Source organism: Artemia sp. Qi Xiang Cuo, chromosome 13, assembly GCF_049724085.1.
Source record: "Artemia sp. Qi Xiang Cuo chromosome 13, ASM4972408v1, whole genome shotgun sequence".
NCBI lineage: Eukaryota > Metazoa > Arthropoda > Branchiopoda > Anostraca > Artemiidae > Artemia > Artemia sp. Qi Xiang Cuo.
The window spans coordinates 48,951,344-48,964,936 of NC_142806.1; the positions used below are offsets into that span (position 1 = coordinate 48,951,344).

General features: G+C 36.5%; 1 protein-coding gene across 4 annotated transcripts in view; it reads right to left on the reverse strand.

Moving 5' to 3' along the window:
• Tfb1 (transcription factor B1) overlaps positions 1–13,593 on the reverse strand; it is a 74,915-nt gene that overhangs the window by 37,787 nt on the left and 23,535 nt on the right. For all 4 annotated transcript variants that reach the window (XM_089098623.1, XM_089098625.1, XM_089098622.1 and 1 more), the window contains exon 4: positions 10,023–10,182. In XM_089098623.1, coding sequence (XP_088954749.1) covers positions 10,023–10,182 — 160 coding nt within the window. The remainder of the gene's footprint in view (positions 1–10,022; positions 10,183–13,593) is intronic.

A 13,593-nucleotide genomic window follows, 5' to 3' on the forward strand; every position in this document is an offset into this window, starting at 1 on the left:
GCCAACACAGCTGCGCACACTCTTCCTCCATCCCAATCTATTCATAACTTCCCTCTTTACACCCTCCCAAGAAGTTCCAATTTCGTTTAAATCCTTTCAAAACGACCTCATGACCTTTTCTCACTCATTTCAGGGATGACCTGCTTTTCGTTTGGCCCTAGATGGAAAGCTGAAAAGGAAGATCTTTGGCAATGTTTTAGCCTGCATCTACCAAACTTGTCCCAGCCATCTCAATCTTTCTCTCATTATAGCCCAAGAAAGCGGGATCGAACCAAATTTTTAGTCGAGAAAACTGTTTTTAAATAAAGTCAGTCAAACGGGTGTCCAAAAAATCCGCAGAGAAATCCTCTTGAAAACATTCTCCGTCTTCCGTAGCACACACGTTTCAGAACCATACTTGACTTCTGTCATCACTTGAGCTTCCAATAATCTAACCTTTGTTCGCAGATTTATCTTCCTATCCTTCCAAACTTTTTTTCAACTGTGAAAAAAAACACCATAGGCCTTGGCTATTCGACTTTTTAAATCTAAATTGGATACACCATCTTTACAAATAATACAACTCAGGTAAGTGAAGCCATCCACTTGATCAATATTCTCGTCACTTCTTCACCGTCATTTATTCCTAGTCCAAGCAACTTGGAGTGTGTTCCAGGTGGAAATTGAAATTTAATTCGTATTTACTTCACATTTATTGTGAATTAACTGCGAACCTGGAACGGTGTATTACCTAATATATTAATGCGCATTATATTGACGCGCTGCATTGAAATGGGCTCATTGTAATGAGTAGTGTTCGTCGTGCTAGCTACCGCTGGCACCACTTATTGGGGTGTATGTGCGGGGTCACCACTTTTAAAGGCAAAAATGGCGCAAAAAAGGTTGCTAAGCCACTTACTCGAAGGGGAGAACCCCTTCTCGGCCCAAATGTTAGTGAGATTCCCGCTCTTACCCCAACGGTTCTGCAAATATCGGGTTTGGTACTACCCTATTTACAGTATACCCCGTCCCAGGGTATGATAACGCGATCGAGTGGTCAAATGGCCACTTTCTAAAGCCAGATGTACCCGCCTTGGGTTACGGCTAGAAAATCTCTACTCTCTCCTGGGAGGTAACAACCCTCCCTGTCAATATAATAATGACGGTACCTTGTAGCTCTATTCCTGCCCTGCCTGGGTTACGGAAAATAGTACACAGTTTGTAGAAAATACCTTACTTGTATTCTTCCAAAAGGGGCACAAATACCACAAAAATATATATATCCCCGACTGGGGTCAGAACGTAGACTAAAACATAATAATAATTTGTACAGCACTGTTTGTATGGGTGGACCGTCACTTGGCCCAGCCAATCAGCTACCTCCTCATTCAAACCCAATTTTACCTCTTAGATTTATTTTTCAATGACTCTCCAACCAGGAAGTAAAAATAAACTTGCTTCACAGCTTACCTATTGCAAAACCACTATCGCTTAGTAACGGGAATTTAACCTGTCTTTTGAAATTATACTATAAGCAAATGTAATTAAAGAAACGAAAATAGGTCATTTATCTGAAAGGAAAAGAAGGAGGGGTGGAACCCTAACACCTCCCCCCATGAGATGTATGACCGCCCACGAGCTACCGTGGTCCACCCTTACAAACATAAACACTTAACTTCAACTTTACAAAATCCATTTGCCTTCTCTCTTCCACCGCTTGGCTCTGGAATCTGGATCGGTTGTCCTCGACACGTCCCTACTGTAGGACCACCATGGTCTACATCGTATAGTATCCGCCTTAAATATTGCAAGTTGAAGTCTTCAAGATTCATAGATAGTGATTGTGCGTAGCACAATAAAGACAAAAAAATTTTCTCGCTCTCACGAATTTACATTTGAGAGGAGCAGAGAATCAGTTTCTGGCGCATGTGATGATGCCAGCCATCGTGAAAAATTGGCTGCACTAGCCTCTTAATTTCCATCTGTGGAAACAACCCCACATCTCAATCAAAAAGTACATTGCCCCTTGGCATAATTTCAAATAATCCAAGGCTGAAAATACACAGGCCTGTGAAAACGATAAGGGTACTGGAAATGAAGTAAAATTTTTCGCGAACCATGAATCGCCTTTTTTCTGGGTTCCCTCCCCTGGGATAATTAACTGAAGAATATACGTTGATGCTAATTGAAGATGAAACTTAGATACATCTTCCGCTGAATACAATTTGCCGGAAATAATTGTCGGTTCCCACGAAGAATAACAACTATGATTAGGGTTACTGGACAAAGGTTTGGGTTAAGTATGAAGTGACTGGGAGATGGTATCCCCCAAGGACTCCAGATCAGAAAGGCAAAATCTCGGTAAAGGGATCACAACTTGTCGACCAGTTGCGCATTGAGGAAAAGGGCTATCTTTTGCGACTCCCCGCAGGGGACCTTCCCCAAGGGATTCTTCCCCTTCATAAAGGAACAAACCCTCTTTTGAGTTGATCAGACCAATATCAAATTCCTTCCCAAATCTTTCCAATCCGACTCGGAATTCCATATCCCCCAACTTTCCCCCAACCCGTTGTAGGTCATCCATCTCTATTTTGGAACCCTCCTCTTTTATTCCCCATGGGTCTTTGACCTCTTTTTCCCCCTTATTATCCATGTTTTCAAGGCACAGCCCCTCCAACATTTTATTTTTCTCCCTATTATTTATTTTAGCTAGGCACAGCCCAGATAATTTTTATTTTTCGCCACTGCAGGCTGAATCTCCAAATCTCTCTTTTTTACACTCCTCTTTTCATCTCTACATTTCTCAATTTTGTCATTCTTGCAAAATACTAAATCATCGTTAAATCTGATTTGGACTCCAGTGTCCACCATTTTTGACCGCATAACTTCATTGTAGCTTCGTTTAATATTTCTTGTCTTTCTGTTAGTCTTCTTTATTCTTACTGTCGAAACAAATAGTTCGTTATCAAATGGGAATTGAACTCCGACATTTGGTTTTTCATATTCTACTAAAATTTCTCGAACTTTCCAAGGAAAAGCGCGTACAATAAATTTCGTATCCTTTTTCTCTGGTTCAATCAGCGTTTCATTTTGGCTTGTACTCGTTAGTGTCTCATATTCATTAAAAGTGTTCTCAAGTTTTCCATTTTCTGGAAATTTTCCCGAAAAATCATTCTCGCGCGTCTTATTTTCAATATTTTGTGGTCTTTTTACTTCCGCATCCCATTTTTGTGGATTATCAATATTTTGAACACGCGTATCAAGTATTTCATTTTTCCGACAGGGTGGCACAGCTACCCCATTTGTTTTATGGGCCGGTCCACCTCCCACCGTAGTTAACGGAGTATTATATTTTTCCGGGTTTCTAACCCATGCGGTTCTCTTATACGTTTGAAAATTTCTCCCTGCCATCATTTCCATTATGTATTTCCTATCCTCTCTGTCTGCCTCCTCCTTTTTTCTCTAGCTATTCTATCAGTCTTTTCTTCTCGTCTTCTGGCTCTCCTATCAGAATCTTCTTTCTGTTCTCTATTTCTCATCTCTGTCTCTCCTTATATCTTTCTCTCTTTTCTATATCTCTCCTCTTACTGTTCTCTGGCTATCCTATCAGCCTCTTCCGTTCGTTTTCTTTCTTGTCTATCTTTCTTTCTGCATGAAATTTAATATTTGTTGTGTTGTATCTATTTGAGTACTCCTTCGCGAGCCCCTGCTGGAAATTGAACTTCTACTACTGGTAATACTTGGCCTACTATGATTCTCTCTGTTTTTATATCCTCTTAATTTGTTTTCTGATTCTATTCCTTCTATGACTATATTTTCTTTTACTCTCAACTCCCCTGCATTTTGTACTTCACCTGAAGGGTGAGTTGGTTTTGTTTTATTCGTCCTTTTATATAGTGAGTTTTCTTCATGTATTATTGCCACTGTTTCTTTTGTCTGGTTTTTTTTATCTGGGTATCCTTCTATCTGAAGTTGCCGTATACCTTTTTTTTTCTAGTTCGTACCGGGGACTGCTCTATTACTGATTTTGGTTTGAAGATATCCTCTTCACATTTCCTGGAAATGTCCATTTCACCTGATGAATGATATATGGTTCTATCTGATGGTGTTTTTCTTAGGGTATTTCCAGCGGGAGTCGCATATAATTGTGTGTCTGAATCTGATTTTTGTTTTACCACAGTAGATCTTGTCTGAATTCTTCGTTTGTCCGCCATTATTTTAAGGTTTATTTAACGTCTTTCGTTCAAATGAAAATCCTTTTATCAATGTTTCTTTTTATTCTTTTGTGAAAAATTATTTCCTTTTAATTTGTTGATTCTTTTTTGGTCCTACGTGGGGAGTCCAGCCTCCTTTGTCTCACAAGTTAATTATTTGCGTGATTTATGGATTATTAAATTTTAAAACTTATTATTATCTATCAAGGCACAACTCAGATAAAAATTTTTCTTTGCGATTTTTTATTTATATCCTTTGTAACCACAATAGGCTACTTCTGTGGGTTAATCTACTTGTCTCTTCCAAACCGTATAATTCCTTAAATATCAACATTGTTAATAATGTCTGTTTTTGCAGCCACCAATGTTCGTAGTGCTAGCTACCGCTGGCACCACTTATTGGGGTGAATGTAAGGGGTCACCACTTTTAAAGGCAAAAATGGCGCAAAAAAGGTTGCTATGCCACTTATTCCAAGGGGAGAACCCCTTGTCGGCCCAAATGTTAGTGATATTCCCGCTCTTACCCCAACGGTTCTGCAAATATCGAGTTTGGTACTACCCTATTTACAGTATACCCTGTCCTAGGGTGTGATAACACGATCGAGTGGTCAAATGGCCACTTTCTAAAGCCAGATGTACCCGCCTTGGGTTACGGCTAGAAAATCTCTACTCTCTCCTTGGAGGTAACAACCCTCCCTTTCAATATAATAATGACGGTACCTTGTAGCTCTATTCCTACCCTGCCTGGGTTACGGAAAATAGTACACAGTTTGTAGAAAATACCTTACTTGTATTCTTCCAAAAGGGTCACAAATACCACAAAAATATATATATCCCCGACTGGGGTCAGAACGCAGACTAAAACATAATAATAATTTGTACAGCACTGTTTGTATGGGTGGACCGTCACTTGGCCCAGCCAATCAGCTACCTCCTCATTCAAACCCAATTTTACCTCTTATATTTATTTTTCAATGACTCTCCAACCAGGAAGTAAAAATAAACTTGCTTCACAGCTTACCTATTGCAAAACCACTATCGCTTAGTAACGGGAATTTAACCTGTCTTTTGAAATTATACTATAAGCAAATGTAATTAAAGAAACAAAAATAGGTCATTTATCTGAAAGGAAAAGAAACAGGGGTGGAACCCCAACAAGTAGCATCCTTTAATAATGGACCAAACTCATAGTCGTCAAACGCGATGGTAGCATCAAGATATCTTGATAATATGTAATGAACGAATAAAGCAAAGATTGCCTTAAAAATTGATTCTGCCTTCCACTGAACTGGATATAAAAGAGCACCAGAAACCAGACACACCCAAAGGTCTTGAAGGTGACAGATTATTATCCCTCAAGCTTAAAAATTGAGTTTTCAAGTTCTGTTTTGCTTACTTTCACCATGAGCTTTTCACTTACGAAACGAGAAGATGGAATAGTACAAAGTTCGAACTTGAGGCAGTCTTCTCGATGGTTACATCGCTTGATTATGATTACAATATTCCTGAAAAAGCATGCCCAGAAAAGCGAATTTTCTGCTGGTAGAATTTTCAACGGGGATTATTTTTGTTACTTATTTGGTAGCCGGTAAACACGCGAAAAGAGCCGCATCTAGAACCTCAAATATCCTAATGAAAAACAGATTTTTGCTGCCTCGTGAGGTATTGCTCACTCCCTGAAAAATATTTAGCTTTGGTTTTTTGGTGTTTACAAGAAAGGTCGTCATGGGGAGGCACCGTTGTCACCTTATACGCTAGCCGGCGTGGGAAGACCTAAGTAAGCTAAGTAAGTTTTTGGGGTTGAAGGGGCAAAAAAGGTACCAAGGTTAGGTTAGATTACGTATTTGATATATGTTATGCTTTACCCTTGGTCAGAGAACATGCAACCACAGGGGACTTCCTTGGCATTCATTAGGGTTGCTTGTTCTTTTTTATTGAAAGCTTGCTCCTTCAAGGTTTTCTCCATCATCTTGTCCAGAATCGCCTTTCCAGCTGCCACAGTTTCGTCTCCAGTCACATCCAAGGAAGAAGTTATGCCATTAGCGACGTTTCGAAGCTGTGTGTCACGTTTATATAGGGAAGATAATTTCGTTTTTTTTGTGTGTGTGTGTTTCAGTCTTCTCTATAAATTATGGACGACACTTCTTCTTTGGAACATGTCTATAAATATATATATATATATATATATATATATATATATATATATATATATATATATATATATATATATATATATATATATATATATATATATATATATATATATATATATATATATAATTCAGCAAAAGCTCAATTTTGTTTTCTGTTAGATGATCTAACAGAAAAGATCTGGCCCACTTTTGTATTTATATTGAACTCTCCATTTAAAGCTTTTTACTGAATCTTCTAAAACACCAACGTTCTTAAATTGTCGTCTCTTCATACTTGAAATAAAATTTATTAGTGATAATAAGTTGAAAGGAAACGCTTTTCTGTTTCTATCGAGTCTTTTGATTAATTGTTAAGAACATTGATATTTCGCTGCAAAATAATATAACATGTGGCCTAACTTTTTCCAATTAATAAGAAGTTCAAAATAGTTTGTTTTTGTTTCGTCTCATTAAACAACGAAATGACCGTCAAAAATGTCTCCACTGGTCAAGACTATAAGAAGACTTAATAAATTCTTATTAAGCAAAATTTCTCATTTTTACAATTTTTTTAACTTAAAAAAAATCAAAAAAATACTTCCTACTGAGCTATGTGTACTAATTTAGGATGTACTGCTAAGTAATTTTGTCTGGTCAGGATAGTGACGAAAGCATTCCTTTAATAATTTGTCCCTAGTCAATTTTTTTGCTTTTTTACCTTGCTATGCAATATGTTAAATGTTGTGATACTGCCCAATACCAGAGAGAGGAATTTAAGTTAAATTTATACATTTTCATATACTGTAGCTAGAAAGAAAATGAATACATCACTCGATTCATTTTTATGGTCTTTCAAAATTCAATATTTGCTTATTGGGTCCATTTCATTTTGAGACCTTAGAAACGTTTTCCTGACGTTTGTATTTAAGGGCGAGTTTTCTGCGTAATGAACCGTCATTTTTCTACAAACGCTTACTTTTTTCGTCCTGGGAGAGAAAACGCAAGCTTTTCTACAAACGCAAGGAAAATATTTGACATTTAAGAACAATATCTATTTATTAAATTTTTGTGAAAAGAGATTGTTACAAATCAGTGCCTTTGGATTATGTTACTTTTGAATAATTGATGCATAAACGAATAGTATATTTTTAACCACTTTTGAACCCAATTCTAGCGGTAATCACTTTTTTTTGCGGTGACAAAAATAAGGTACCTTGTGGGGTATCTTAAGGACTGAAAATGGAATTTGACCCAAAAGCGATTATTGAGTTTAGAAAGAGCATAAAAAGGGCATCAAGTGATGTATTCACTTTCTTCAATTATATGAAGATGTATAAATGCACCAAATTTGACACCCCCAACCCAAAGTTAACGTTGTCTTGTTTTGAATACCATCTCTGATTCAATAGCGACTACAAAAAGCCTTTGGCTTAGTTAGGACCCCCTCCCCGCCCCCAACAAAATCCTTTCTCATACAAAAGTCCAGTTTTATTCCAGTAAAGATGCATAGAATTCAGGGCCGTATCTAGGATTATTTTTTCGGGGGGGGGGGGTAAAAAAATTCAAAAACGGATAAAAATTTGTTTATAATTATTTTTTGGTTACGTTTTTTACGAGTCGAACAAACATTTCGGAGGAGGGTCCAACCCCCCCCCCTCCTGGATACGGCCTTGATATAATTGAGTATTTATCAAATACTACAATGTAATTTTTATGTGCTTTCTTGTCCCTTTGATAGAGAAGAGTGACAAGAGTTAATGAATATTTCCTTAAAAGAATAAAAGTTTTTTTTTGGAAACTTTACAACTGGATTTCCTCATCTTACTTTTAGGATAACACAAAGACATTATGCATAAATAATGAGAGGAATAAAGTGTTTCACTTAGGCTAAGGTAAATATCCTCAGATAATTTTAAGGTCTTGCGGCTCTACGGATTATTATTCTCTGGAACTAATAGCCTTTTCTGATAGATTAATTAAGTTAAGGTAAAATCAAGGAAAAGTGTATATACCCAAGGAGTAGGAAATTGATATTGATCTGGAATCAATGTCAATATAAAAGAACCCTTTAAAATCCTTTCATATCAAGAAAAAATGTACAGGCATGGTAGGTAAGCTTCTTGTGCTATAGATTACTTTCCTTTGAAAAAAAGGAAAGTAAAGAAAAAAAAAAGGAAAGAAAACAAAGGAAAGTTACTTTCCTTTGTTTTTAAATAGAATAGACGAGGGTGTAGAGAGATAGATTGAAACGAAACCTAAATTATTATGAATCCATTTTTAAAGTAATTATCATTGTAACATTATTTTGAAGCGAAACTTCAATGTTCTTTATAAGTAGTCAAAAGAGTCGATAGAAACCGAGAGACGTTTCCTTTCAACTTATCAGCACAAATGAATTTTACTTCAAGCATGTTCAGGAAGAGACGACAAATTAGAAGAAGTTTTAGAAATCAGTAACAAGTTTTAAATGGAGAGTTCTGTATAAAAGCGGGCCAGATCAATTCTGTAAGATTGCATATATTTATAGACATGTTCCAACGAAGAAATGACACCAACAATTCAAGGATGACTGAAACACAAAAAAATATAAAGTGTCTACTTCACGAGTCTCTTGTCCCTTCTTCTGGCCGGGGCTCGGGCCTTCCTTCCTGGCAAATAGGCCCTCAAATCGCTTAATTAAGGTTTGCACCTTTAGCCTCCATAAATAGCCCTAACTTCGATTTGTCAGTATTCTGGCCTTTAGTTCTTCGTGAACAAGACCCCATAGGATTTATTCATCCCCCCCGCTCGCTAACCTTGCTACGATTGGGGTCTCGGACCTTCATCACTTTTCTCGGGCTTTCCTCACATGTGTAGACGTAATCCTTAGCAAAAATTTATATGTACTTGAATTCCATCCAGAAATTCAGTAAAATTTACCTTACTGTTTCTCTAAAATATATATTCCAAAATTCACAATGATTAGTTCATTAGTTTGGGCATGAGTCACACGCTCATAATTAACATACATAGACATGCGTATAAAGTCAAACGTGAATGTGATTATGGGTATGTAAAGTGAAAACCGAGCTAAACTAATCAAGCTGGAAACCAGGACCATCTTCGAGCACTTAAAAAAGAATAGGCTATTTACAAATAAAAACTTGACTTGGAATGATGTCATAGCGACCTGAAGGCACGAGCTACCGATCGCAGCGAGTAGAAGGAGGTAACGAAAAGTGAGTGCTATTATAAGGGTCTACTGCCCAAGTCAGTTTGTGAGAACGGTAATTTTAGGCTCCAAGCCGTAACAAGCGAAGCGAGCGGAGGGAGGCAACAAAAAGCCCAAGAAACCAACTTTTGCTAGCTATGGATGCATTAGAGCATGTATTTCCGTTATGACCACAGAGCTTGGGAAGCTAATAGGAGAGGGAAATCCGGAACTTTAAGAAGGGTGTAAAAGGAATTAAAACTACTAGCCCCGCTGATAGCGTAGCGTTAGACAGTAGAACTAAAAAAAAAAAAAAAAAAAAAAAAAAAAAAAAAAAAAAAAAACTAGATTAACTAAAATTTTAGTTAATACTTTAGTACCGACAATGATTTTACTGGATAGCGGTAGATGGCATTGGTTGCTTTTGTCTTAGATACATACTTGAGTACCCTCAAACTTGAGTTCCCTTATCAAATTGGTTGGGAAAGGCTTAAAAATCATACTAACCAAAAATCCACTGGAGACGCCGACAACTTGCTTTTCTTCTGGTTCAGAAACTTTGATCAGAGGAGGGGCAAATTCTGTCCAAAACACCTCAGAGGAGACGAGTTTGGAACTAACCAGCTCTTTATACAATTGCAGCACCAGAGGATTTTCCTTACAAATCCTGAAATTAGGATCCCAAAAAATACATTGTTCGTCATACGAATAACTATAAGCAAAGAGAGTCCTGATTCCAGAGACCAGTTCGAGAACCTCCGTGAATTCAATTGATTTCGAAGAGGCACTACCAAACTGTGGATACTAAGCTTAGATAAGGTCCAAAATAAAGAAATTTTTATATTGCAGACACTGAGCTTTTTCTTTTACTTATAGTACAGAATTGAAATAGAATATGAAAATATGAGAAAAGAACGGGGCTTTATTCATTTTTTTTTTTTATTCCTAACTGTAGGGCCAAAATCGGCTTCAGAGGTACAGAAGTATGTCTCAGAATTTTTTAAAACCAGACCTGTTTTTTTCATGTAATTTCTATCGATTCTATAAATCCAGCCATTATTTCTATTTATCATCCCCCTCTTCTTATAATGATTATTTCTTAAAAATAAGTTTCAAATTTTCTTTTTCTTTTTTTTTTGCTAAGCCTGGATGGTTTTGGACACAAAAGGAAATAAACTTTTGTTGGTTGAGAAACACCGGATTCACCGTAGTAATGCTGATCATATTATACCCTCCCTCCTTCCCATACTTTTCTTTTCTATATTTAATCACAAGCCCTGATGTATATTCCCGACTGACTCACCATATTTAAAACACTAGGCTCTACGAAAAGTGTGGTTCAATACCACACTTTTAGGGCTGTAATGAGAGACAGGTTGAGATGGTTAGGGCACATTCTGCGGATGAAGGATGATATATTGCCGAAGATTTTCCTTTTCGGCCAACCGTCTAGGGTTAAATGGAAAGGTTGTCCACGGTTGGGGTGGGAGGATGTCAGAGAAAGATTCAAAGGAAATAGGAACTTTCTTGGAGTGTTTAAATAGGGAGAGTTTAAATAGATTAGGATGGAAGAGAAGTGTGCGCAGTTGTGTTGGCCTCAGACGGCTTGGTGCTGCGGTGAGTTGTTAGTAGTGGTAGTAGTAGTAACCACAAGCATCGGATGTAAAAAAAAAAACACATTTGCTTGTGATTAACTTCTTCAAAATATGTCATTTATTAAACCAAGCTTGGAAGTTCTTGCTTGGACTAGTTTCCATCTAGAACATGCATTATCAAAGGGAGAAGGGGGGAGGGGAATGTAAAGTTGTTATCGATTTATACAAATGAATGTATGCTTCTATGCCCTTACAGGTCATAACAGAACGCTATTTGAGATAAAGAAGAGATTCTTTCCTTCCTGACAATCCTTAGATATGGTAGTTTAAGTGTGGACATTATAGAATTTTTTTCATTACAAATACTATAGACATACCTCTGTAGAAAATTCTTTTTTTGGCAGGAAATATTCTTATTTAAGCTAGAAAACGACTGGGGTCTTGACACGACCAGCCGATGAAGTTGCAAAAGTGATGGCAAACGAAGAAAAACAACAGAAAAACAAAACAATCTTTTCAATTCATTTCTTATAAACTTTTTTGTAAAAGTTCACATAACAATTTATTATTTTCATAAGCCAAATAAAATAATTTTTACCTTATATTGCCATTTATAAAGTGTCTTTTTTTAAAAAGAGTTTTGTTTCAAAAACAGTGCATGCCGGAGATAATTTCGGTGACCCTACTGCCTTTCCATGACGATAAAATAAAAGTTCAAAACATGGATAAAATCCTTTTTAATAGACGGTGTATAGAAATTCACAAAAATATCAGATATTTCGGTCACATATACAGTGACCGTCATCAGTAGTAAAACTCTAAAAAATAACCACATCTGGTCCAAGAATTGACTAAGGTATTACCGTATTATTTGTTGATATTTTCGAAAGCCTTTTTAACAATCTTTCTCTGGAGAGGCGAAAGTCATGATTGAAGTGATTTTTTCCTGTTTGTTGAATAAACTTGCACTAACCTTTTTTTATATAAGATTTTCCAGGGAAAGTTTATCTCTCACTATTAAAGCTATTTTTCGACTTTTATCCTTAATAATGTGATTCACAGTCTTGAAATCTAAGCTTCGTTCAAACTTTTCTTCCTTGAAAGTGCCCAAATGTAAATTGAATTTTAGTGAAGTTCAAAATAGGGATAAAATCCTTTTTAATAGATAGAGTATAGAAATTCACAAAAGTACCGGATATTTCGGTCCCATATACAGTGACCGAAATATCTGGTATTTTTGTGAATTTCTATACACGGTCTATTAAAAAGGATTTTATCCCTATTTTGAACTTTTATTTTAATGCATGCCGGAATTTGTGTTCTTGAAACATTGTGTTTTGACAAAGATTTTCTTCAGCAGGTTATTGTCTTATTTGCAGCTCTGCCTAAAATAAAAGTTATATATTTGGAATAAGAAAACATTTGGAAATTCCTCGAAAAGGGAAATCCAAACAAAAAAAAGCTTTCACGGGTTCAAACAATGTTTAATCGGGAACATAGTTCCAAAATTTATTAGAATTAGTCAACCAGGCGAAATCTTATTCGGCACACAATCTTTAAACTGAACGTCCGCTTCTTTATCGTCAGGTTTAGCGACCGATAGTTTTTGCAATTCAATGTCTGATTCATCAGTTAGATGGGCAATTTAAATACGTACCTAAGCTATTCTGTTTCTTTCCAAATTAAAAATTAAAAGACTACTCATTCAAAGAATTTCCTTACGGAGGACAAAAAGGAAAAAAAATGTTGCTATCGTCACGTGCACTCGTATCTTTGAAATTTTCGACCTATCAAAAAATCAAATTTTTCAAATTTTTAGGTCACTTGCCAGAGACTCTGGGCGGTTGGGCGCCCCCAAATATTATCCCAAATTCCTCTCTCAATTTAGCATTTGTTCGCGGATGCCCACGGTCTCAAATTACTTTCCAAATAGTATCTATTCATTGCCTCAGCTCAGTCCAGCAATCTGAGCAAATTTCAACTTTTTCAAGACGCAAGAAAAATTAGCACGACCTTTTTTGTTGGTGATAGTAATCAGGAGCACAACATCGGAGCCTAAGGGCGCGTTTGTTCCTGTCCACACGAAACTCTGATATTACCAAAGGTGCTAGATACTACAGAAAAATTTATTATCATCGTAATTTTAATAAGCTTTTTGATTTTTGACAAAAGAAATAGTAAAAAAACTGGACATTTACAATTTTTTTTTTCGCGTAAATTATAAGTTAAACCTCTAAACATACCCCGACACGTTCTATTTATTACCAGACATTGAACAATTATCAATTCCATATACACTGTTTAATTTTCCTGAATGGCCCTCGCCCCTCTAAGCACGCTCGGTTACTTCATCAACCCTCTAACTCTAGCTAAACTACTGTAATAACTTACTTGCTCATTGCAAGTCACTTCAGCTGTGTGTTTAGACTGCTTATTAAAAAAAAAAGAAAAAAAAAGCAAGCTTGTTTAAGCAAAATATATTG